This window comes from Neolamprologus multifasciatus, chromosome 10 (assembly GCF_963576455.1).
Source record: "Neolamprologus multifasciatus chromosome 10, fNeoMul1.2, whole genome shotgun sequence".
Classification (NCBI taxonomy): domain Eukaryota; kingdom Metazoa; phylum Chordata; class Actinopteri; order Cichliformes; family Cichlidae; genus Neolamprologus; species Neolamprologus multifasciatus.
Window position 1 is genome coordinate 19,842,643 of NC_140448.1, and position 25,726 is coordinate 19,868,368.

General features: G+C 42.0%; 2 protein-coding genes across 2 annotated transcripts; one reads left to right on the forward strand and one right to left on the reverse strand.

The window, feature by feature from the left end:
- Nucleotides 1-149: 149 nt before the first annotated feature.
- Nucleotides 150-11,952, forward strand: LOC146510162 (ras-related protein Rab-39B-like). Its single transcript, XM_085175777.1, has 5 exons — nucleotides 150-234; nucleotides 1,366-1,770; nucleotides 2,583-2,815; nucleotides 4,658-4,928; nucleotides 5,320-11,952. Exons 3-5 carry the CDS (start codon nucleotides 2,601-2,603, stop codon nucleotides 5,473-5,475), a joined length of 642 nt encoding a protein of 213 aa, XP_085031903.1. The 5' UTR covers nucleotides 150-234; nucleotides 1,366-1,770; nucleotides 2,583-2,600; the 3' UTR covers nucleotides 5,476-11,952.
- A 966-nt stretch (nucleotides 11,953-12,918) lies between these two features.
- On the reverse strand, nucleotides 12,919-24,835 carry LOC146510163 (cationic amino acid transporter 3-like). Its single transcript, XM_085175758.1, has 12 exons — nucleotides 24,703-24,835; nucleotides 17,412-18,045; nucleotides 17,136-17,297; nucleotides 16,465-16,648; nucleotides 16,265-16,380; nucleotides 15,720-15,942; nucleotides 15,494-15,633; nucleotides 15,082-15,184; nucleotides 14,557-14,780; nucleotides 13,923-14,089; nucleotides 13,686-13,794; nucleotides 12,919-13,583 (listed from the first exon to the last, which is right to left on the reverse strand). The coding sequence occupies exons 2-12, from the start codon at nucleotides 17,776-17,778 to the stop codon at nucleotides 13,432-13,434; spliced, it is 1,947 nt and encodes a 648-aa protein (XP_085031884.1). The 5' UTR covers nucleotides 17,779-18,045; nucleotides 24,703-24,835; the 3' UTR covers nucleotides 12,919-13,431.
- Between the last annotated feature and the right edge of the window lie 891 nt (nucleotides 24,836-25,726).

Here is a 25,726-nt window from a genome sequence, read left to right on the forward strand (position 1 = left end):
ATATTATGAAAACTTTCCGAAGGATGCTGAGACACATCAAACCCACAGAGCAGCTACAGTAAAGACATTTCCTTCCGTCCTGCTGCGAACCGAAATATTATCACGTGATCTTCTATCGTCGAGAAGCGGTCGCATTCGTCTGCAATCACCAGAGTCCAGCAGTCTAAATAAAATAAGGACAGCGTGAGTTCGCTTACTTCGGAGCAAACTGCAAACTTCAGCAGAAAACCCATGGTGCGTTCACACACTCCTCGTAAACATAAGCTTCATTTTAAATTCCATCTGATGTCTTGTAATATTCGAAGAAAGCAACTCTGCAAATAACAAATTAATATCTGTCATTTAAATGTCAGAAAGTTGTATAAAATGGATCGATGACGTATTTGGATGTTTTCAATTAGAAAAAAAATGATCGATTTAAGCTGAAGTTAGCAAATATTAGATTGTTTTACTATTTAAAAAGCAGCAATAAATGTTTTCATGACTAAATCATTTCTGTAGCCCTACATCGTGATTGCACGGATATGTGTTATCAGTGTCTATCATGGCTAAAGTCAGACAGCACCGTTATTGTAATGGACCCGAAAACCAAATGCAAATCAAAGAATCCAAACTTGATTTCAGGCTAATGTGTTGGACTTTACTTCTGAACTGAATGGAGTTTTCAATATCAATGAATAAGATCAAATAAAACGTGCAAATGCGCTTTAGTCTTTACCTAAGAACGATCAGTGCTCCATGCTGAGAAAGAGCACTGCAGGTGCCATTTTTGTTTTGTGAGTGTTGATATGAGAAGTACAGAAGGAGTTGGAATGTGGTAGTCAGGGATAACAGAGGTATGTGAGGGTGGTGCAGGTCATGTATGAGGAGAGTGGTGGTGGACTGGTGGGAAGGTCAGATGGGTTCAGGGTGGGGGTGGACTATGATGTTTTGCAGACAACATTGTAATCTGTAGTGAGAGTAGGAAGAAGGTGGAAGCGAGGCTGGAGAGGTGGAGGTGTGCTCTGGAGAGAAGAGGAGGCAAAGTTAAAGAGGCAATTTTTGGACATGTGCAGAAGAGTAATAGCGGTTATACTGCATATACTTATTTTTAGTGTACTGAAATGCAGTTTAACAAAATAAAATACATTTTCTTTATAGAAGTACATAGTAGGTTAAAATGAAAATACTCCAGCAAATATTGTACTTATAGTACTAGAGCAAATAGAATAAGTTTAGTTGTTTTCCACTGGCCGATCATTCGCTGTCACCCTGGAGGTCTAGGGAACAAAAATATTTATAAATGTATTTGTGTAAGTACTAAGTACTGATATGAAATAATCTCATGTGTGTTCGTTTCTTATTTACCATTCTTTTCCCGTATAGCACGTGAATGCATCGCCCCTGGAATCTGCTGCTGCGCTGCTGTGCGCGCCATTACGGTAATGGTACTGATGAGGGCGAGGAAGAGACGTGAGTGCGATGCTGCTGTGTTCTGCTGCCATTTCATCAGCGGATCATCGCGGAAATATCAACAGCCCCGCTGTAATGAGCCAGCAGATCGGATCACCTGTCGGGCCACATACCGCTCACCCCGTTTTCAGCCTTTAAACCGGCTCACAAAGCGATGCTGCACCGGAGGCCCTGCTAATGCTCTGTATGTTACCGCCTGGGTTTTTCTGTAAGCAACAACAGAACCAGTGCTAGATTAGGGGTCATTTTCTTCTTTTTTGGAAACATAATCATCAATATGGGGTTTCTTTTTTTCAAGTACTGAGCTCTGAACTTGAGGTAGGTCACACTTTATTAGTTGTTTAATTTAATTGTTGTCCAGAAAAATAATTAACTAAGTAGAGAATGCTCATTGAGCTAAGAGGGTTGGGCCTTGTGATTAAAACAAAAATATATATAAATAAAGAACCATATAGTTTGTTGCATCATTAGTAGCACAGGACGCCTTCTTCCTATCTATGGTGATTTTTAAGCTACTATATTAAACTTGAATTCTGGCTTTATTCAAGGCCTCATTGTGTGTTATTGCTCTATAACAACCACTCTGCTATCCACATGGGGGCTGACTACGCCACTGTTTATTGAGTTGGAGAGGAGTGGCCTGATCTAATTTGAAAGAGGGAGGGCCCTCTTTCAAATTAGATCACCCATCTGTAAATCACATGGCCACTGCTGAGACGCTATGAGCCTATTATTCCCATGTTTAGGGGAAAGCCATAATCCCAAAAAATATCCTTCTAGTCAGCAAAATCTCTGGATTAAATGTAATGTTTGATCTGTTTAAACTTATTTAAGCAGATCTTCTTTTTCTGAAAAAGAAGGAGGGGTTTGTGGAAGCTTTAAAGTCTGATGTTTAATCTACAGCTGTTTCCATCCCTGTTGAAGGATCCAAATTTGAAGACATGAACAGCAGGATTTTAATAGATGTTTTAGATTTTATATTTACAAAAATCCTTCCATTAGATGATGCAAAATATTTGGTTTTGTGAAGGAGAGGATGCTCATTTCTTTAAGGGTCCAGTTTTAGTCTCAGTATTGGGCTTACTGTGGGTGACCCTGACTAAGTGAGTGGGGTTTTTTTTGTCTTGCAGAACTTATTTCAATGAGAAATGGAGACTATATGGCTTTACCAGTTTCGTCTGATAGTCATCGGAGACTCCACGGTCGGCAAGTCATGCCTGATCCGGAGGTTCACTGAGGGCCGCTTCGCACAGGTGTCAGACCCGACCGTCGGGGTGGACTTCTTCTCCCGTCTTGTGGAGATCGAGCCGGGGAAAAGAATCAAACTTCAGATCTGGGACACGGCAGGACAGGAGAGGTTCAGGTAAAGACAGACTCCTGATTTCTTTCTCATGTGTCCAAAAGCTAGATTTTGGACTATGAAAAAGACTCTTCTCATACTTCAAAAGCACATACTACACATGCTTCCCTCAGATGGGCATTAAAGCTCAGTTAGGCCACATTAAGATGACATGTTTTGACATTTTCCTTCATTAACATTAATGCATGAGTTCTCTGTCCATCTGCTGTTAACACTAAACTAAAAGTTTGTTAGGTGAAAACTATCTCAACCAGCTGGGTAATTAAGCTGTTTAAACTTATTTGAAAATTAAAGTTTATATTTGTGATCATTTTAATATCTTAATAAGAGTCAGAGAGAGGATAGGGAAGCCACAAACTTTGCTCTTCTGGTTGGATTGGATCACAGCGGGGGGGGGGAGACTTTCAGCTGCTCCTTTATTTCCCAAAGGGGTTGCCATAGCAGATGGATCCGCATGTTTTATTTGGCACAAATTTTATGCCGGTTGCCCCTCCTCCCATTAATCCAGCTCAGGACTGGCACAGGCAGTACACCAGCTTGTGTTTCCCTGAGGCTGGTTTGGGTCTTTTGCTGGTCTCAAAATAAAAAGAATCTAGTTTTGGCAGCTCCCTTATTCAAAAAGTGGTCGCCACAGCGGGTAGCTCTGCATGTTTGGAAGAAAAATAATAATTAAATTAAAACAAAAAACAAAAAAACAAACAAACCAAAAAACCCAGAATATCTCTAGTCTAATTCTTTACTGGGTTCAGAATTCACATTTTTAATGATTTGGCAATCATGGAAAAAAAAAACAATTCATGAAGTCATGACTATGTTTTTTTTAAAAGGGTTCACTTTTAAATATGTAAATTAAATGATATAATATTTTTAAACTTGCAGCCAAATGAGAACAGTTCACTAAATAAAAATAAAATATTAAAAAGTAGATTTTTTTCAACCTGATGCTAATCACGTGTTGAAGAAGCTGGAAAGAGTTGTATATAACAGTATGGCCTACGTTCCCAGCTTCCAGCTTTTTGATTCATGCTGATATTGTGTAAACATGGAAATCAGAGTGTATTTTTAAAAGAAAACATTAAAAAAAATGGGGGAAATAATTAGTTGATCCCCTTCTGAATTTGTGAGTTTTTTCACTTACAAAGAAATGAATAGTCTCTAATTTTTATTGTAGTTTTTAATGTCGAGACACAGAATATCAATACAAAATCCAGAAAAAACACATTAGATGAATGTTATATAATTGGTTTGCATGTCGCTGAACTGCATCATGATGGGCTGACCTTTTGCAGCCTCACAAAAATTTGCTTTAGAAGTCACATTTATAGGGTCATGTTAAGTTTGCCGGTGAACAAATGATTGAGGGAAAGCTTAGGAGAAAGTGATGTGATCAAGTGGTCTTTGGCATCAACTTTACCCGTCGTGTTTGGGGGAAGAGAGATGTTGAGTATGATTCAAAGAATACCATCCCCACTATCAAGCACAGAGGTGAAAACATTTTTCTGCTAAGGGTACAGGACAACTTCACTGATTTAAAGACCAGAATCTTGGATGAAAACCTCCTTCTCTCAGCCAAAACACCAAAGATGGGTCATGGATGGGTCTTCCAGCATGACAGTGACCAAATGTGTCAGAAGTAAGGACGGACAGAGGTTCACCTGTATTCATCTGCAAAAGAAGAAAAGAACAAAAAAACAGTACAAATTGTATAACGGTAGTTTTTTTTTAGCAAAAACTACTCAAACAGATGCAACTTGTTCATTTGTAGGGAACCGTTTTTTTCCACTGTGGGTGTGGTCTTCTGCCAGTTATTCACGTCTGCATTCCTGCACACGTCTTTCTGTGCAGGTCAATCACCAGAGCCTACTACCGCAACTCAGTGGGTGGCCTCTTGCTCTTTGACATCACAAACCGCCGCTCCTTTCAAAACGTCCACAACTGGCTGGAGGAGGCGCAGAGCCACGTCCAGCCGCACAGCATCATCTTCCTGCTGGTCGGCCACAAGTGTGACCTGGAAGCCCAGCGTCAGGTGACCCAGCAGGAGGCAGAGAAGCTGGCGGGGGCCTACGGGATGCGCTATGTGGAGACCTCTGCACGGGACGCCATCAATGTGGAGAAGGTGTAGTTTTTGTTTGTTTTTATTCCATATGTAGTTCATCTTTTTTTTAATTAAAAAAGTGGGATATTATAGGAAAGGTTCTGCTTTGCAACAATAATATGGGTGGTATAAATAACTACAGGAGCACGAAGAAGACTGTCTCTCTCTGCTGTCTGCATGCAGGGTGTCTAAAACAAAAAGAGGTACTTTTATTAAAAGTAAACAGTGATGGTGAAATAAGTGACAATTTGCAAAAATCCTCACGAAAATGTTAGTTCTCCTAGACTTAAAGATACATAATCCTAATACGCTACAAGCAGCATATATTGACATTTTTGCAGTTATTTAAAAAATTAATGATCAGAATGAAAATGATCTCCGTTGCTGAGCCTGCTCGTGATTCCTCCTCCAGGCGTTTGTGGATCTGACGAAGGACATCTTTGAGCTGGTGCGGAACGGGGACATCAAGATCCAGGACGGCTGGGAGGGCGTCAAGAGCGGATTTGTTCCCAACACCGTCCACTCCTCTGAGGAGGTCACCAAGAGCAGCCGGCAATGCTACTGCTGATTCGGCTGCAGCACTTTAGGGTGAGAGGTGATAATACTTCAGTGGACTCCACATGTACAAGATCTCTTTTGCCATGGCTGCTCTCAGGCCAGTTTTAGGGGACTTTAATGTTTCCCCCTCAGTTACATACTTATTCATATAGACGTTATTTTAACATTCAATTGCCTGTTTAAGGCTCAAACTTGGGGCACTTTGTTGATGTTCCCAACAGGTGTAGAAGCACAAGAAGCATCCTGCCACTTCATCTTTCTGTGTGCATGCGTGTAACTGTAGTCATCCTGCTGTCTTTGCAGCTGCTACCGACACTTAAGCTTTACTCCACCTTTGGCCTTTCCTGACGTGTACAGTTATACTCCAGTGGCCAGTTCCGTTTCTCTTGCCGCACATGTATAAAAGACTATCAGTGTAGTGTATTTATACTCTTGTGTGACTTTAATTTGATGAATCAGCGATGCCACGACTGAGCCACGCCTCTTCCTTTTTTCTGGAAATGCCTCTGAATATACCGCAGCCCGTTGTGGACTATATTCGGCTGGAGAGAGGAGGCAGAAAGAGGCAGCAGCCTCGCCGACTGATTGTACGTCTGCACTACAAATCTGAGTGGCTTAACGCATAAAGAAGGTGGAGGTCGGTGAACTCCAAGCGAACCAAAGTTTCAGATGTCTCGTTTGTTCACCTGACCGCGGAGGAACGAGTTTGCACTGTGAAAATGATTAATGGTACATTTGTTCTTTGCTGGAAGAAAAACGTTACTGTAGCTGCTTATTTTAGCCTTGACGACTTGATCGATATGGCAAGTTCTCAGTTCATGTTTACTGCTCCGTGTTGGGTTACTGGTGAGAACAGGTGAGAAACTGTCCAAAAGCCTTTTGTATAGATCCCCATAGTGTTCAATTTGAAATAAATATAAAGTCACAGTAAAAAGAAAGTGAAGCTTCCTTTCATTTTCTAAGGTTTTGTGTGTCAGGATGTTACTAATAAATCATCTGGTCCCTTGAAGCCCCTAAAATGAGGCTAAAACAAACAAAAAAATCAACCTCAGGTAATCCAAAAACATTTATTTATTAGCAAACATTAAACAAAAATGCAGACGCAGTGTGTGGAAAAGCAAAGTACACATTTACTGCTTCCACAGGAATTAACAAGGTAAGTAGCAGCAGGGAGTTCTCATTAAAATGCCCTGATTAACTGGTCATCAGCTGGTATAAGCACCACTATTAAAGCACATGTTTTGATAGTTTGCAGATCTGGAGCATTCAGGTACAAGGTAATACAATGCAGAGGACAAAAAGCATCAGCAATGAACTTATAAAATCACTTGTTGCTGCCCTGGAACGAGTTATAAGATCACTCCAATTCAATTTCATTGATATAGCACCAAATCACAACAACAGTTGCCTCAAGGTGCTTTATTTTATAAGGTAAGGACAATAATACAGAGAAAACAGAAAACTCCAACAATCAGATGGCCTCCTCGTGAGCATTACAAACAATTTGAAGTCTGTCATCCCCCCTGAATGTTTTCACAAGTGCAAACAACAACAACAAACAAATGCAAAACATTTAGGTGAATGGAGACCACAGCAAATCTACCCCAGGGTCAAACTGTACAATGCTCAGAGAAACTGCAAAAAAACCTCAATGTTAAAATTCATGAAGTAAGCTTAGAAAAAGATTGAACAAGTATAGTTTGTTTTGAAGGGCTTCCAGCAGAAAGCTTTGTCTCACTATAAACAACATGGCAGCACAGCTTCGGTTTGCAAAGCTGCACCCGAACAAACCACAAGACTTCTGGGACAATGTCCTTTACAGGTGAGACCAAAGTGGTGATGTTTGGCCGTAATACACAGCTCCACATTTGGAGCAAACCAACCACAGCATGTGAGCACAAACACCTCTTACCAGCTGTGAAGCACGGTGGTGGAGGGGTGATGATTTGTGCTTCTTTTTTCTTTTTTTGAAGCTGCAGGACCAGGCGCCTTGCAGTCTTTGAGACGACCATGCACTCCTCTGTTACCCAAACGTTCTAGAGACAAACGTGAGGCCATCTGTCAGACAGCTAAAGCTTAACAGAAATTGGTTCCTGTGACAGAAAAATGATACCAAACACTTTGAGTGATGGGACCTTAAAAGATGGAAGAGTGGGCCAAAATTTCTCCACAACAGTGGCTGTAAATGAAAACAAGCAAACATTTGAGTATGTTGTAGAGGAAAAAAATACAACAAACTGGGAAAAATCAGTGAAACACTTCTTTGATTTCAAAATGATTTGTTTTAAAGCCGCCTTTTAAAACAATCCAATTTATCTAAGTTTATCCCACATTAGATTTTATTTCACGGCGTCTCTGTAGCTTTCACAGCATCACTCTTAAACGAACGCCCAGAGGTTTGTGCTGTGAATAAACACAGGAAACAGACTAGCCCACAGCCTGTGCGGCTCACCTCACTGTGTGACTCTCGTGTATTAGAATACAGTGGAAAAAAACAAGCAACCATCTGGATGGAAAAAAAACCCCAGACGATTGAGCCGTGTCTGTTTCATCATGCATGCAGCGTGTACATCCGTGAGTAATGAAAAGGGATATTATTGGGAAAAAATCACTGTAATGAGATAACGAACATACATTTGAAATGGATAAAGTAACATTTATAGTTATTTTATTTTTAGATTCCTTCAATATTATTGTTTGACACATACATGTAACACAATTTCTTACTATGAACGGCTTCTTAATTCATTCAGTACTTACTCAGTGTGAGTCTTTGGAGTCTGTTTAAAATTCATTTATACACTCAGTCCATTTAATTGAAAATTTCCAAAGACAGTAAGGGCTTTCTCCTTTTAATCTTTGATATATTGTAGGTAACTCAATAGTTGAAGTTTCACTGTAGGAGCAGAATGGATGAGAGATGTGAAAAATAAAACGAAACTGCATAAAACGAAAAAAAAAAAAACCTGACTAAAACTCACAACAGCTGTACAGATTTAACTTTTTTTTGGTGGCATTAACCATCGAACAGGCTTTCATATGCAGTCAGCTGTGTGTTATTCCTGTGAGCTCTGACGTCTGAAGTGTAAGGTGGCGGGAAACACATTTATATCACATTACACTAAATGTGTGAATAATTTATTTGTAACCAAATCCTGACAAGGTTGGTCGTTTGATGTTGTTGTGGCATTATATACACCTCGATCGTCACTGGAAATAAATGCCTGGAAGGTTTTTCTTTGGAGATTCGCTGTTGTGCAGGTTTTCAGGCTTACACAACGCTTTGCCACAGCGGTTCATAGCTGTACTGTTTCCAGATTGGCACATTGCAGTGTGCGACCACTAGAGCGCAGCCTTAATGTGTCGAGAAGAGAGGAGGAGGGAGCAGCTCTTATGCATTTTATGGTGTAGAGATTTAAAAAAAAAAAAAGACTCTTCCTTCTCCAAAATGTGTTCCCTTTTCTTTCTTTCTCAGCCTGTTACTGAAGGTGAGACAAACAAAGAAGTTAAAATCCACATTTTTGTTGTGATTTTCAAATTCAGTCGCATGGAAAATGTAAGTGCAACCCTACATCTATCACAGCTTCAAACCAATAAAACTAAACATTCCTCCCGGGGAGTAAAAAATGGAAAATGTCGCATTTAAATCTCTTAAAGTAAGGACGACTCGCTGGAAACTTTATTAAGTACACCCGTTCTTGTTGCTTGTTAACAATCGCCCAATCATGTGGCAGCAACTTGCACGTAGACATGCTCAAGGCAACCCGCTGAAGTTGAAACTGAACACCAGAATGGGGAAGAAAGACAGGCTGGTGTTTCAGAATCTCCTAGTGTGCTGGGATTTTCCATTTCTAGGGTTTACAGAGAATGATCCAGAGAAAAGGAAATGTCCAGTGAGTGGTAGCTCTCTGGGAGAATGGCCAGAGAGCTATTAAAGCTGGTAGGATGGCAACAGTATCACAAATAACCGCTCATGTCAACCATGGACCCTTTTCTGGAGAAATGTGATCAATAGATCTACCAGCATCAATCTAACATCTGTTCTTTAGCTCAGGATACAATGGAGTCTCCCAGAAACACAGTTCACTTAGAGCCCTTCAGCACAGTATAAATGAAGCCCTTTTCATGTGGCTTCAATATCCTGCGAGTTAGAGTCCATAAGTTAGTTCATGAATCCATCAGCCTACGTGTCCTATCTGTAATTAATTCTTCACTTCTGACTGTTGCTGTCTGATTTAAACCAATCTACAGTTGTACAATCTTTTATTGGGGAAGAAAAACCCCTCTGGACTTTTCACTTCTCTTGATTTCTTTCTCTCCAAGGCTTTAGAAATGATCGGTGCTGAACAGTCGATTGCTTTTTTAAACAGAAAGGAATCAGAGTGCTAAATGATCTTCTGATTAGTCGTCTTTTAGTGTTATTAGATTTGAGTGCTGCGTTTGACAATGTGGATCGCTTTATTTCTCTGAAGCATCTCAAATTTCTGGTTCAATATTAAGGTGGATTTATTCTTATTCACAGGAAAGGTCTTTTACTGTAGTCACTTGGACATGAAGTCACCATCAATGACCTACAGCCAACCCAATCTCACTATTGAGGTGATGAGCTCACTGTCATACATCATTCTAACAAATCCTTCTTAAAGACATATTTTTATGAGCAGGTCTTTTCTGTCTCATTTCACTGTTGTCCTTTATAAGCATCTTTTCCTGGTGTTCATTTTTAGATGTACTTAAATAGTTTGAATTTATTCTACATTTTATTTATTCCTCGCTTTTAATCTTGTCAGAATTATCATACCTAATATTTTAGTTTTCTCTGATGTTTGCAAGGCAACAATACTGCATAAGTATTTATTGGCATCTGATGGCTGCAAAGCACCACGTAGCAAAGCTCAGATCATCTCAAATTGTCTTTGGAGTGCGGGAGAAGAGCGGCGAGAACAAGGAAACTCCTCACAGAAACGCCCCAGAGAGGTGGTGGATTTGAATCCAGGACCTTCTTTCTGTGAGACAACAGTGCTCACCACCTCCTGCTGAATCCATGTCATGAATACTTGCTGAAGGTAAAAGGGGATCTAACCTGATAGTAGTGAGGTGTATCTAATAAAGTGTCCAGTTAATGTCTTATTGTCAATTCTTTTGGTTGCAGTGATTATCTAATGATGCAACGAGGTAATTCTTACTGAACCGCCTAAACTTTTTGAGCCGGAAGTGAGAATTTAACAGTAAGAATTTAATTGGTTAAAGTTGCGTAACCAAGCTGGTCAAACTGCCTAAAAAGGGTTGGCACCTGGCATAACTCATAAAGACTGCATTGTTGACATAGTTACGTGAGTCACCGATGACTCGTGGAAAAAAACAAAAATGTGCTTCAGTTGCCTCCAAGACAGCCAACTCACACGGACATTTTTCTATGAAAACCAAGAAGTGCACAAGACAGAGACGTTAAATCAGGTGTGATCATCAATCACTTTTATTTTAAAAAAGAAAACAAACAAACACTGAAAATACAGCTAAATTTATACATGGCAGCGATATGTACAGGATATAAAAGAAATATTTTGCTGCTGTTAATAATCCAGCAGTGAGAGAGGGGATGATTGTTTTTCCTTTTGTGAAAGGCACAGGAGCTCGCTGTAAAGAACAAAGTGACACGAGGCACAGCCGCGTCACAAAAAAAATACTACCGGCAAGCAGCATTAAAATGTAGAGCGGGGTTTACACTGAAAGTACTGACTCTCTTAGCAGCCGCAGCGCCTTCCACAGGCTGACAGATGGGTTTTTATTTTTCCAGGCACCAGTTTATACTTCAGTAACATCTAAAAATCCATATCTACTCCCCTCTCCACTAATTTTCAAGTTCTGTCATGTCTTATGGGAAAGCGTCTGCTGGGACCATTTTATCTGAAGAAAGCAGGGATTTTTTCCCCCTCCATGTGGCTTCCAGCAGCAGAAACATCAAGTGTTCGTAAAATGCCTTCAAGTGTCATTCCAAACCCTCACCGTATCAAATTATAATTGGTCATATTTTAGAGAAACTATTCATATAATTTACAGCATTATACAAATAAAGATACAGTTTTAAACAAATACTGTACACTCTACAGTAAAGCACTTTACTAGGACCCCCCCCCCCAAAAAAAAAACAACAACAACAAACAAATACTTTTGACAATAAGTTACTGACTATTGACATGGGCAAAAATAGGTTTGAAACATAATTTATAGACCAGCTTTAAGGGGTCACTCCTTGTTTCTGGAAAACGCACGGGTCCCAAAAACTAGATCATTTGGTCGGCAAGTACAATTAAAATCATGTGGCGATTGACGACATTTTTTTCAACAAAGACAAAGAAAAAACCCCAACCAAACAAAATAAAACAAAGCCCCCAGGGATCGGCACTCTAAACTGTACATGTAATGATTAAAATACGTTAACATCTAAAAAGCAGACTGACTGATTAAAGTTTATATGAAAAGGAAAGAGAAAGCAAACAATACTATAAACATTCAAATATTAACATTTTATACCAAGGAAGAAAAAAATGCAGTAAAATTGAAGTTTAAAATAATAAATGTGATGAGTACTCAACAGACAAAGCTGCCAAGAACAAGTTTCAATTGAAACTAAACAAGAACCTTTGTGAAAAAAAGGAAACAAGAATACTTATTTTTCACAAGGAAGTAGAAAGCAAAAGAAAGGTGACAAGATAAAAAAAAATGTGTTATAGTAGTGATTGGATATGGGTCCTTTATCAGAAAACAACCCCAGCTCCCAGACACCAAAATACTCGCAGTATCCATCCATCACAGGATCGGACAACGAAGGTAAGAGGCACACAGGGGCAGTTCTGTCAGGAAGTCTACGCAGATCATTTAAAATTCATAGAGAGCTTTCCATGACATTGGAAAAAGCTCTTGGGCGGGAAAACAGACATTTGTAACCAAACACATAGATGATGGGGTATCCTCCTCTAAATACCAGAAAACAGAAGGAAAGACCAAACAAAAATCTCACAACTCCTGCTTTCCTTTGTTACCTTGACTTTACATTCTCTTTGCTTATAACCTGTATTTACCAGGTTAAAAAGGCCTCAAAATGTGTAAAAATGCAGTCTACATGGAAACCCCCCCCAAAAAATTTCTAAAATAACATAAAACGGGCGCAGTTAACCGATTCCACAATGATTTCGTGTACACATGCTGTAAGGTGGGTCTCTGGGAGTTGGGGTTGGGGCCAACAAGAGCGGTAGTGTCTTTACGAACTCCTTAAAATCTGTAAAGCATGTACTATAACTCCAACACTGAGCTGCACAGTGAGTAAGATGGCATCCGTCGCGTGCTGCTGACCTAAATGCACCGATGCAAACAAGCAGGGAAGGTGAACTCTACAGAAAGATGGTTAACGGACAGATGCATCTGCACCTTCTGCTTATTTGTTTTTTTTAAAAAAGCGAAAAAAGGAAAAGAAAAGGTGAAGTGTAGTTGACAGTTGTAAACTGACTGGCTTAAGTCATAATTCATAGTGATTTACACTGTGGTTCTTTGTGGCCGGATTTGGGGGTGGGGGGTTGGAGTAACGGAAAAGGAAGCAAACATGAGAAGTGTAACATTCTTCCAGTTTATGGCTTCTGATAACTTAAAAACATGAACTCATAGGTGTTTGTTGGGTCCATTCGAAGCATTTTCTCATAGGGAGCGAAATGTCTCCAGAGGGCTAAGGCTAAGGAGAAATGGGTTAGAACGGGCACGTAGTGAGAAGTGGCTCCGCGTGTCTAACCATCAAGTTAAATCAGCCTCTAAAAATCAGAGGTAAGATGTGTGTCGCATTTTCTTGCCTCTCCTCCTTCAAACCCAGGGCAGTCTTCCAAGCCGCCTACACTGCAACATTTGGCGGTAACCACGTGGCCAAAAATGAGTGTGGAAGCTCTGCAACGCTCCCCCAGGTCTGTGCCAGTCTGCATCAAGGGCTGCTGCCTGCTTCCACGTCACTGTTGGGAGCACCCTTGTAAATTGGGGCATTGTTCTCCACGGGGAGCTCGTATTTGCGTGGGGGTGGCTTGTTGCCACTTTCGTTGCTGTTTTTAATGCCATAGAAGAAGTAAATGGCAAAACCTGAAGAGGGAAGAAGAAGAAGAGGCGGATGGAAGTTATAAAACGGGCACATTAATGTGGAGCAATAGAAGTAAGGACAGGATGTGTAGTGCTCGAACGTACCCAAAGCCATCCAGACGGTGAAGCGGCACCATGTACCCAAGTCCAGCTGCATCATGAGGTAGATGTTGACGAAAACACTGAACAGGGGCAACCATGGAAGAAGAGGAACCTTAAAGAGACAACAGAGGCCAAACTTAAGACACTTTCTCAAATAACATCGTAACAACATGTGCCAAAGGCGTCCAGTCAGTCTCAGAAACAACAACGTCCTGTGCTTCCAAAAAAATGGAAAGTTACCTTGAAGGTGAGAGCCTCTTTGCTCTCCGGCTGCCTCCAGATGATGATCACGCAGACGGCACAGAGCAGAGCTAAAATAATGCACGGCACCACCACACTCGAATATCCAGCGAGCAGCTCCGGCAAACAGTTGGCCAGGATGACGCACAGGACAGTCATCAAAATCGCTGCAGGGAGAGCAGGAGATGAAGTTACTTACACTGGTTACTTCATCCAGTTTATTCTGATCTAAATCAGAGGATGAGTTTGTAAGCTTGTAGCTTTCCCATGCGATTTGGTTTGTTTTAACACAGAGGAATTCTCAGCAAACTCCAAGCGACCCAAAATGCATCACTACAAACCACGTGAGTGTTCAGACAGCTCATTGTGTCGTGCCCGGACTATGTGACAACATGGAGAACTTTATGTTCATTTCACAGCTAGCTGCTAGCCCGCACAGACTTTTAGATATCTGTAGCACCTTCCCGCATTGAGAATACAAAGCATATGTGGCTATGGGGCGTTCTGTTAGGTAGTAGGTTTGGATCACATTCATGAACTGAACACAGCGGGTTTGAAACCACCCTAAAACTCCAAAGGAAAGCATATATTTCATCACACTTGATTGTTTTAGCCTTCTCGCTCACACACTTACAGATGACAGCAGTTGTAGCGTAGACAATGTTCCCAGACAGGACTGTGGGGATCTTTCCACTTGGGCAGAAGAGCATCTTGAAGCTGAATGTCTCTTTTAGTGGCCTCTGATCCATCTCCATGTCATATTCATCGCCACTCTCCCCTCCACTCACAGGCATCTTCTCTGATTCCTCCATAAGCTTCTCCAGCTGGCTGGGTGAATTTAGGGTACCTGGCTGATACCTAGAAGCATGAATGAGAGACTTAACATAGACACACACAACTGCTTCTGCTACTTTAAATATATTGCTTCCTGTTTATTGCTACTATGAAAATGAGCCCACAGCCAAGTGAGAGGCAGTAAAGCTTCCTTGCCTTCACCCTTGTTCTTTGGCTTGACACGGATTATGATATAACTGTGCTTTTAAACTTATGGGTGCTTGCCAATGGCATTAGTGCATCAGCTGCTACAGAGTATTTAACACATGATTACCACTTCACAAGCCTCTGTGTGAAATTGATGGTGGAGAATAAAGGTGCTTACCTGAGAATGAGGACGCAGATGGCCACTAAAGAGTACGCCAAAAGGGTTCCAATGGACATGAGGTCCACCAGAGCTGCCAGGTCGAACAGAAAGGCCATCAGAGCTGGAAGGAGAAGTAAGACCAGATCTTAGACAGCTGCAGGCACCAAAAATATCAGTATTTGCAAAACTAGTATTGATCTTGACATGTCAGCCTGTGAGATAGGCTGCTAGACAGAGCTGAGGCAGCAGGAAGCTCTGTGAACTTGGAAAACAAGCAACAGATACTACTGGTAACAGGAGATTGATACCAGCAGTATCTGTACATTGATACAGCAAACAAAGAAACAAAACAAACAAATCTGCGTGTCCAAAACATGAAGAGAAATATGCCCAAACATAAATGTCTCTGAAAGTTGTATCTTTATCTTACCTGCAACAATACCAGAAACAATGGTAGCCAGGACAGGGGTCTTTGTGCGAGCGCTCATCTTAGACAGAAATCGGAACAGCAGCCCGTCCTCTGCCATGGCGTAAATAACACGGGGCATAGGGAACATGGAGCCCAAGAGGCTGGGGGAGGATTGGAAGTTTGCATTAACATTTTACAGTCATGTGAAGATAAACATGTTAGATGTTTTAGGTTATCCCTTCCTCACCTGGTGGACAGAGCACAGAGAGAACCGACAGCCACGATGTATCGAGCAGGACCCCAGCCGACAAAGCTGAAGGCCTCAGGCAGAGGACTCTGAGTGTTCAGCTGGTAGTACGGCATCATCATGGTGAGAGCGGCAGACACGCCGAAGTAGGCGAAAAAGCAGATGAGCAGCGAGGCCACGATGCCAATAGGTATGGAGCGCATGGGGTTCTTTGCCTCTTCGCCTGAGGACAGCGGGGAACACAAAGCAAGAGAAAGATGAGCGGAATCCCACTGGTGCGCCTAAATAACCCTTGAACGTCTTGACACGGTGGGTGACACCGCTCACATTTCACTGAAAGTTGCATCAGCTGAGAATTAAAAGATAAGAAAAAGAACATCCTTGATAGACTAAACAAAAAAAATAAATAAAAGACTTTTAAAAGCTGATTATGTTAGCGTGTGCTATCCAAGGGCGGGGTTTTCCCCACACACCAGAGTTCCTGGCCTTACAAAGGAAAAGTTTTATGTAACGCAACACTCTTCATAACCATCGAAACTACTTACTTGTTGTGGCAATGCAGTCAAAGCCCACAAAGGCATAGAAACACGTGGCTGCACCGGACAAAACTCCGTTAAGTCCAAATGGGGCAAATCCACCAGTGCCGTATTCGTCCTCCAACCTGGGAGGCAGATGAGGAGAAACATGAAGTTAAACAATAAAAGAGGATTGGATCAGAGAAGTAAATCAGCCATCAAACACTCACTTCAGCTTCCTGCTGCCATTGGTGCTGTTTATGAATTCCCTGTAGTCGTTCTCTGTGAGGTGCCAGTTATTAGTGTCCCCTTTAACGAAGCCGGAGATAATAACGAACCCCAAAACCACCAGATTGATCCCAGTGAAGATTTTGTTCACGAGAGCCGACTCACTCACGCCAAAGGCCAGAAGTCCTGAGGGCAGGAAGTAGACAGAGACAAGAGAGAAGCTTCAACAACACATCCTGCTACGTGGGTGGACATTTTCATACTTCACTTCCAACAAACCATCAGTCAGCGACACCAATTCATTCTAACACTGCTACTGGCAGGCCACACTAGCTGTGATGTTAGTGTGAAAACTGTTGTCTGTTGTGCAATGATTTGGATGCACTGATTGCAATCGGCTACTTTAGCGCGGTGTGCAACGACCAAGCTGACAGCCTAATTTTAAATGAGAAAAGTACTTGATATTGGAGGTTTCAGTGGGTCATCTTTGGAAGAATAAACACACTTGTATCCATTAAAATGCTACTAACAGTAAGGGTCTGATGCTCAAACAGCTTCATGAGTTTAAAGCAGTTAAAATGAAGGCGGATAGCTCAAGTTTTTTTATATCCCAAAAACGTCCTTATTATTGAGCAAGTTATCCCCTCATAGCACTAAGAATAAGCAGACTCACCAGTGAGCAGCAGCACCAGGATGAGGGCGAACAGGTCCGGGTACTCTGCCAGCACCTCGCCTGGCACCTTCATTGCCATGGAGGCTTTAAAGAAGCCCGAGATCTTTTGTTCCACCAGGTTGTCAAAGGTTGAACTCCAAGCCCGGGCCACACTGGCTGTACCTAAAAGAAGGAAAAAAAAAATACCAGAGATTATTTAAGAATATGGTGACAAGATATGACTCCTAATGTGTGGATTTCTATGGCACATCTCAGTCTAGTGAAACTGAGGCTCACCTATGACATAAGACAAGATGAGATTCCATCCTGTTATGAAGGCCCAGATTTCTCCGACTGTCACATAGCTGTACAGGTATGCGGAGCCTGTCTTAGGGACACGGGCGCCAAATTCGGCGTAGCACAGGCCGGCCAGCATGGAGGACAGAGCGGCGATGAGGAAGCAGAGCACGATGGCGGGTCCCGCCTTGTCTCGCGCGACCTCACCAGCGAGGACGTAGACACCAGCACCCAGCGTGGAGCCCACTCCCAAGGCAATGAGGTCCAGGGTGGACAAGCAGCGGGCGAACTGGGTCTCTACACTTGACAAGTCTAGTTTCCTGCGACGCAGCAGGATTTTGCCAAAGGTGGACAGATGGCTGGCCATGTTTGCTGTGACTGTGTGTGGGCGCAGAAGCAAGCTATGCGTTTTAAATCCTTCTAGTGTGAGTGCGTGTGTGTGTGTGATTGACACAGCTTAAACAGAACACGTGTGACCGGCAGGTACAGGAGAAGTTTGGACAGATGGGATGGGTAAGTTACTCGTCAAGTATTGCTCCCTTCGTGTTCGTATCAGCCAGGCCACAGTCGCTTCACAGAGATCAGGAAGTAGCAAAGGCTGTGGTCACAGAATTTTGCAGTAGCAGCAGATTACCTGTGAGGAAACACAAGAAAACAAGAGCTCAAAACAGGGCGCTATTCAGTACGAGCCAGAGCTTACACTTCTTACAGCTTCTTGTGCTTGGCATGGTGAGGAGGGATTATGAAAACCTCGCTTTTTCCAAGTAGCAAAGTTTTTTTTTTTTCCAGGAAAGTGTTCAAACTGGCGGAGAATATATCAAATCTTGCAACACAATCGCTCCCAGCTGGGCTACACAAATAAATTGTATCATATGCAATGTCTCGGCAGGTTTTTAGGTGTGTTTCAAGTGAACCGAGGTAGCCCCGGAGATGTTGCAAACTGCACTGGAATACTACCACCTTTTAAAGCATAGTTACACATCACGAGACACAGTGGGATGCAAAGGAACCATGAGGACAAAAGAAATCCGAGCGTTATCCTGTTAGGCTTTAATCAAATCTCAAGTTTGCCTGGACAAATAAACCTTCCATGGTACACACCCCTAAAAATAATACATTTTTTTGATACAACACCTAACCGTATTCCTCACCACTCCCTTACTGCGAGAAAATGCCAGGAGTCAACTAGCAGCTAGAGCTAGACGGGGAAACGCCTGGGAAAGTGTGTGCAGTGGTGATGGGGGTTGTTCAAACGGAGGACTACTACTACATAGGTTCCAGCACAACCTCGTGACAGTGCTGTTTCACTAATCAGAATGTAATACACTGTTTTCACTGTCACATGCATTATCAGTGATCTGATTGAGGAAAAATAACACAATGAACCACCCCGAAGGACAGCAGCAACACATTTTGTGACAGTTGTGGGTTGGTTTGCCAAGATCTCACAGGGTGAAAGATAACCATTACACCAGTTTCTTCGACAAACAAAAGCAGCTTCATAACATGCCAAGGACACTTTATGCAACATGTAACCTAAACAGACACTGTTTTTCTGTTTGTCTGAGGGGGACTGGACACATTTGTATTGGCAGAAGCAGGAGTGACGTCAATAACTGAGTGAATGTAACTAAAAATCTGGGGTTACTGACACGTGTACGTGTCAAAAAAAGTGAGTGAAGGTAATCGGCCGAGACCTCCAGTTCAACAACCTTTTGGTCGGTATGTACACTGTGTGTACAAGCAACACCCTGAACACTCCCAAAAAATGTTGCCTGTCCACCTTCAGTCTTATTTAGATTATTCAGAGTTCTCATACTGCCGTTTGAGTCGTAAGTCTTGCTTTGTAAAAGTAGCTGTATTGGTAGTAGCAGCAGTAGTAGTAATTTGATTATCTAAATAAGATGTCTTTTAATCCAAATGGAAAGCAGAAGAGAGAGAAATCCATGTGCTTAAAAACTGGTTAGACTGGTTTTGGCTTTACGCAGCACTAACAAAATGCTAAATGTCAGTCTTGCAGCTCTTGCTGAGATTAAAACCAAAATAAAACTGATCGCCAGCAGCCAGAACTCACTGTCGTGCTGCTAACTCATGCAAGCTTTTCAGAAGTAACGTGTCACTTTGTGGGGTTAAAGCTGTTAGATGTCCACAGAAAAGCTACACGGAGACCAGAGATTTGAAAATCGAGAAGGGTGTGCGACAGAACGGCGGAGTGTGACTTGCAGGAAGTAGCAATCACACATTTGTCTTGTCTAAAATGGCTCAATGCATCATGTCGTTGTGTTGTTTTTACACCCTCCCCCCCCCCCCCCCCCCCCCCCCGTTGACGTGGTTTCTGCAGCGTCACTGAGATTACAAAGAAATATTAAACTTTACATGTTAGATGTACTCACTCTCTGTTATTTACAGCAAACAGTCTTGTACGCACATGCAGGTCCACGAGGCAAAAACATGCTCAGAGCAATAAGAACACTGTAAACGTTTATCTTATCAGCAAAATACTACACTTGGTTGTATGGTTGATGGTTAACCATGAACATTTCAGCAAAATAATATACTGGACCAAGGTGAATGATATTGCATCATGAGGCATATCTACTTATCCAAAAGAACAGAAAATACAAAAACATTGAGCTTTTTGGTGATTAAAAGCTCACACAACTCATTAGGGCAGGGTTTGACAAATTTAAGTCCAGCACTGGGCCCACAGGCCGCACCTTTAAACTATAAGATTTGACAAACAATAATCAAGAACAATCAATGAAACATTCTTTCTTGGTGTGCAACTGATCTGCAGTTTCTCCAAGAGAAGGACTGAAGTCAGGATGTTGAGGGCGGAGCAGCGTTAAAAGCTACGCGTCTGAGGCTATTACTGCAACGACACCTGATTCTTTCCCATGTCAGGCCTTTCAGTTACTTCAGAGATCAGTCTACAAAGAGGAGGAGGAGAAGTGAAATCCTAACCCAGCGGCAAAGATCGGACTGAATCAGCGGCACAGCGAGGACGGCCACATCAAAAACGCCCTTTAATGCCTATTGAGTGTGTAAAAAACTGAAGAAGAAGGGCCACACAGTACCATTTTGAGCAGTGCTGTTTAAGTGTTTTTGTCCTGCACCTTCTGTCTAATGAGCTTCAGGGATAAAATACATAAATAAAAATAGGAAAAAAAAGTCCCCTGCTCACATCATGAATGTATTAAAATCTCTACTGCTTTCACACATTAGGGTGAAGTTCTCAGAGTGAAATTGAATCCATGCTGAGAATGTGACCACTAGAAACTAAAAGAAAAGAGAAAAAACAGAAGAAAAAACCCAGACATCAATGGGAAGCTTCTGAAAAACTGCAGATGCTCAAAAGAAAAAAAATCAAAAATATGACTCGAGAAAAAGGAGAATTGAGAACTATGGCATGTACAGTGGACTTTTGAGGCTTGTGCTTCTTTATCTTTCTGCCTTGAGAACTTATTTCAGGTGTATAATTTCATAAAAATGAAAGCAATGTACATTCAGCTGTGGCGGCATTATGATCCAATTTTAGTCTTTTTCCTTTTCCCCAGCTCCCACGATGTTTCAGCACAATGACAATATTCTATTAATACTGCAAAAACAACAGAAACGGATTATCAAAGCATTTCTAGGCTTACTATTTCAAAAGAGAATATCCTGTCTGGTACAGTTAAGTGTCGGGAGAAAAAACTCAAAACACTGTCAAACAATGAAATAAAAACAACACAGAGAGCACCTGACGACTGCCATAATAAACACTCTCCCCTCTGAAGACTGATGGGAAACTGGTACATGGTGGAAATGCTCCCGCTCCCCACTTGGTGTGACATACCAGCAGCATTTCCCACTCGCACACCAGGAACTGAGATCTAAGGTGGTCGGTGTCCTGTCAATAAACATTTATTACCAAACTACTGTGCCCGACCGGCCTTAGATCTCCTCGGGGGTTCACCCAACGCTACACGGGACCCTTCAATGGGGACAATGGCAACCGTGCAAAAGGGAATGATTTTTCTTCTTTTTAGGACACACATACACATACATGTGCGCTCTTACTGTTTGAGCATAATTAAGGGTGGTCTCATTAAAGCGAGCCACCATAGCCCCGGATGCCACCTCTGTCACGTCAGCTTGTTGCTAATCTTTCCCTTGTGGTTTTCACGAGGGTGCCTGTTTGTGCAAGTGGGGCAGGTTGTGTGGAGGTGTGGCTCACAAATGTACCCCCTGCATGTTCCACTAGCCCACACACGCCTGTTTGAAAGACTAACGTTATAACCAGCAGGGGTTTTTTCCTCCCTTTTCCGTCCCCCCATGCTCCTGCTATTAAAGTGAAAACACAAGCCTTTCACTGGAAAGCCAAAGATGATGCGTGAATCTTGTTGCCAAGATCACTTCTGTGTTTGTTATTTCTTTTTTAAAACTAAGCTTGAGCACTGTTGTTGTTTTTTTGAGGACCAAACTAAAAGGCTCTTTATGCTGGGGGACTATGACCAGCAGCAGCTGGGCCAACAACGGTCCGGTTACAACAGGCTTCAGGGATAATAGTCCTGTTACTTGACTTAGCATTGGCGCAAGTGCTTCCAAGGACTAAGAGGATTATTTGAAGTAGTAACAAACCTGCTAACCTCATTACAACCTGTTGCTGCTCCTTATTCTATCCTCATGAGCAACACATGGCTTTGTTTTGACTGCCACTGTTGACAAATAACCACTGCTGCTGATAGTGATACCGAGTCAAGCTGTGTCTTCACTCTATGCTGCTCACTAGTTTGTGAAATCCACTGCTGGATTTATATAGCAAAATATTGCCAAAATAATCCACATATTTTGTGTTACTCCCTAAATATCAACTGCAGTTAATCTGTGGGGTGCAGCAGTTGAACAAACACCAAGTTCAGCTCCCTGCAAAGTGGGGCCGGATCTATTTGGAGTGTACATTGCATCGCGGCTTGCTCTACATCCTCTCAAACACGACACAGTGTTTTTATTTCCCGGCTGTTTGAAGCCAGGAACAGTACATTTAGACTCCGGGACAATAAGGATGATATGAGGTGCACAGCGGGTTAACAAAAAGGCCGAGTGAAGAAAGACAAACCATGGAGACTGAACTGAACGACCCCACAGATCACCTGGCGGGGAGACCACCCCTCTTGCCAAAAACCGGACTCGCTGTGAAATGGAATGTGACAAACCGAGAGCCTGCCCGCTTTCCCATGACCACTGCCAACACCATTAACATCATCAGATATGACAAGAGCAGGACAAAACTACCAATTTGTCACACATTCACGCCGAAATGTGCCGCATTGTAGCACAACAGACGTGCAATCTTTCTTGAGTTTACAGCATTTGCACCCCCACCCCCTTTCCCTGTTATTGAATGTTTTGATTTAACCATAGTCAAAATGTTCCCAGAACATGTCACATGAGCATGAAGACCCTTTGATGTGGACTAGCACACACCCTTCCTGCAATGACACACACACATGCACACAAAATTTGTGCTTCACTTCAATTTATGAGCATTTCATTCAAACAACCAATAATGAGAGAAATCATTCACTCTGACTATTACAGCTTCACACTGCTGCAGTTTATCGGGTACACCCTGCTGTAAATCACAGCTCTGATGGGTTTTGTTGACTCTGAGAGATATTAGTAATATTTAGTTTGATGCAAATGGCGTGAACAAAACAAACAGAAGGAAGCGTCCCACAGAAACTGGACGGATACCTCTGAAAAACAACATTGAGCTGTAAGATTTGTGTTGCTATTCAATTCAATTCCTTTATTGTCCCACAAGGGGAAATTAGTTTAGCAGCAGGATAAAAAAAAAAAATGTGTCGTTATTATATTATTATACTAAGAAATGGCGACTTTGTTTTGTTTTTTCAAAACCGAATTTACGCGATTTCCGCGGTCTTTTTTTTTGCCCCTAAAGTAACGTGGCATTCTGGTACAAGGTTATACAACCTCTGCACCTGATCCCTTGAAACCACAATAACGCAGTCAAGCAGGTGTGAATACTCTCGACACACACTCTTATCTAACTCTACACCCTTGTCTCCAATACAATTAATGCAGCTGATCATTAGTTACTCCAGCTAAAGCTTGGCTTTCAACTGGCTGATGCAACACAAATGGCACACCTTCCCGAGGTGTCATTCTACGGAAGGAGGACGTCTCTCCCTTTGCCATTCGCGCACGAGGTTACCAGGGAAAAAAAAAAACCCCAATAAAATCACGAGAATAGTTTTACCCACGAGCAGTGCCGACGTTGTTCAGCTGTCCATATGGATAAAATACCCCATCTGTCAAGCGACCGAAACACCACTGACCTACCTACGTGGCGGGGAAGCTCTTGTGTGGTGCCAGCGTTGCTTTCAACAATATAGGAAGTGCAGCAATTGGCTTTAATACATTTCATACCTGACGCAAGAAAGCGGGAAATTGCGGTGGTTTTAACGTTGGTGATCTTTTTAGGTGCGGCGTTAGGACTCAGGCTTGGATTTAACAATCTTCTGGATAACGTTTGCACATAAAAGTAAATGTTGCATTGGTATTCAGTGATTAGGCTTTACAAAACAAAATCTTACAAATCGAGTTCTTGCAGTGGCTCTGGTTGGGTATGCTCAGTTTAAATATGCACGTAAACTAGCCAAGTTGTTATTATTATTTTTAAAGATTCGTGTTCTTTGAGAACAATGCATGCGATTCTCAAAAATTCGGCGCTACGGGGGTCTTTAAAGGCACCATTTACGGTCATCCCACGCCTCTGTAGCACGCTAGTAGCACGGCGTGCTAGCCCACCACGACCAAAACAATGAATGAAAACCACGATTAATAACACGGATAAGCGTCCGAGTGTGCTGAAAAGAAGATGGAAACAAATTAAACACATTTTCCACAATGGTCGCCTTTCATTAAGTTTCTTGTTTCTGCTCAGTTTTCCGGGTAATGTTACCGGCAGACAGCTGACTCCCCGCTCAAATGACAAATTAAAGCGGAAAGTACAGTGAATAACCGGGACACTTTTTTCACGCTCGGTTAGAGAAAAAACACATTGAAATATTTGACTTTAAAACATAATAAAGCTGCTCAAGAACAGTGTCGTCCTGCTCTTGTCCAACATTGCGCCAATTACATCCGACAACACACGAGGAGGATTGCATCAGTTTACTATATCGTAAGTACAAGCTCGAATGTAGATAGAAAAATGTCACTACAGTACATCTTAGATTAAAAACGCGTTTCTGTTGTGTTAAATAAAAGCCGACGTCGTTACCTTTAATGTCTTCTGGTGGTTTTAAAGTGAGTGGAGAGAGGAAGAAAGACGACAGATAGGAGCGCTGGTGTCGGAGCAGATGATGAAACTACCCGCTTGCTGATGCGGTTTTTACCAGTCGCGAGAGGATGTGTACAAGTGACGTCATCACAAGGTGGAGCTTTCCACTCATGAATGGAAGTTAGAAGCCTGTACTTTCTGAAAAGGCAGTAGTGAAGTAAGCTTTATATATTAATGTATATTGTATACTTTGATATACTTTATGTCGCCTACAAGTGCTTTACAGACCAAATTCGGGTTAAACAGAGAGACTGTATATGAGCGCATGCTGTAGTAGCGATGCCCATATTTGGATCCCCTCGTGGAAAGCTATGTATAGGCTGTGACTCCGATCGTGCACTATATCCGCTGCTGCTTTGTTTCGCAGATTAAAAGAAAAAGGGGGGAAATATAAACAATTTCTTTCATGTGTATGTGCACTTTGTGACCTGCGCATTCTTGAAGGTCAATGGTGTCAAATAAAGTAATTTCAGCTCGAGCTGCTCTTATAATACACACTTATTTAGGTTTAATTATGCAATAATAATAATAAAAAATGTCATATCACATGTGGTCTGATGAAATTCAGATAATCAAATTATGTATCTCTGATAGTCTGTTCGCTGCCTCTTTGCAGCGTGTGTGTGTGTGTGCACTGCAGTTTACAGTGTGTAGCTGCATGGATGAGTGCTGGTCTGTGTGGCATCATCTGTGACGTCTGATGCAACGTGAAGACCGAGTGGCATCAGAATTAAAGAAATGCCTCGCAGAGTGAACAAAATTGCTGAGTGGTAGCTTTGAAAAAGTATAGAAGATAGCTCAGTATTGCATCAGGCGGACTTTACAGTATAATACTGATCTTAGGAATGGCACATAAGCAAAATATTTCCACTGCTGTGACACATGTTTACATCCTAACCCACTTCTTGGACACGAATGTCATGGTAACTTGGGGCTTTTAAGTATTTTTTTTATAATTTGTTTT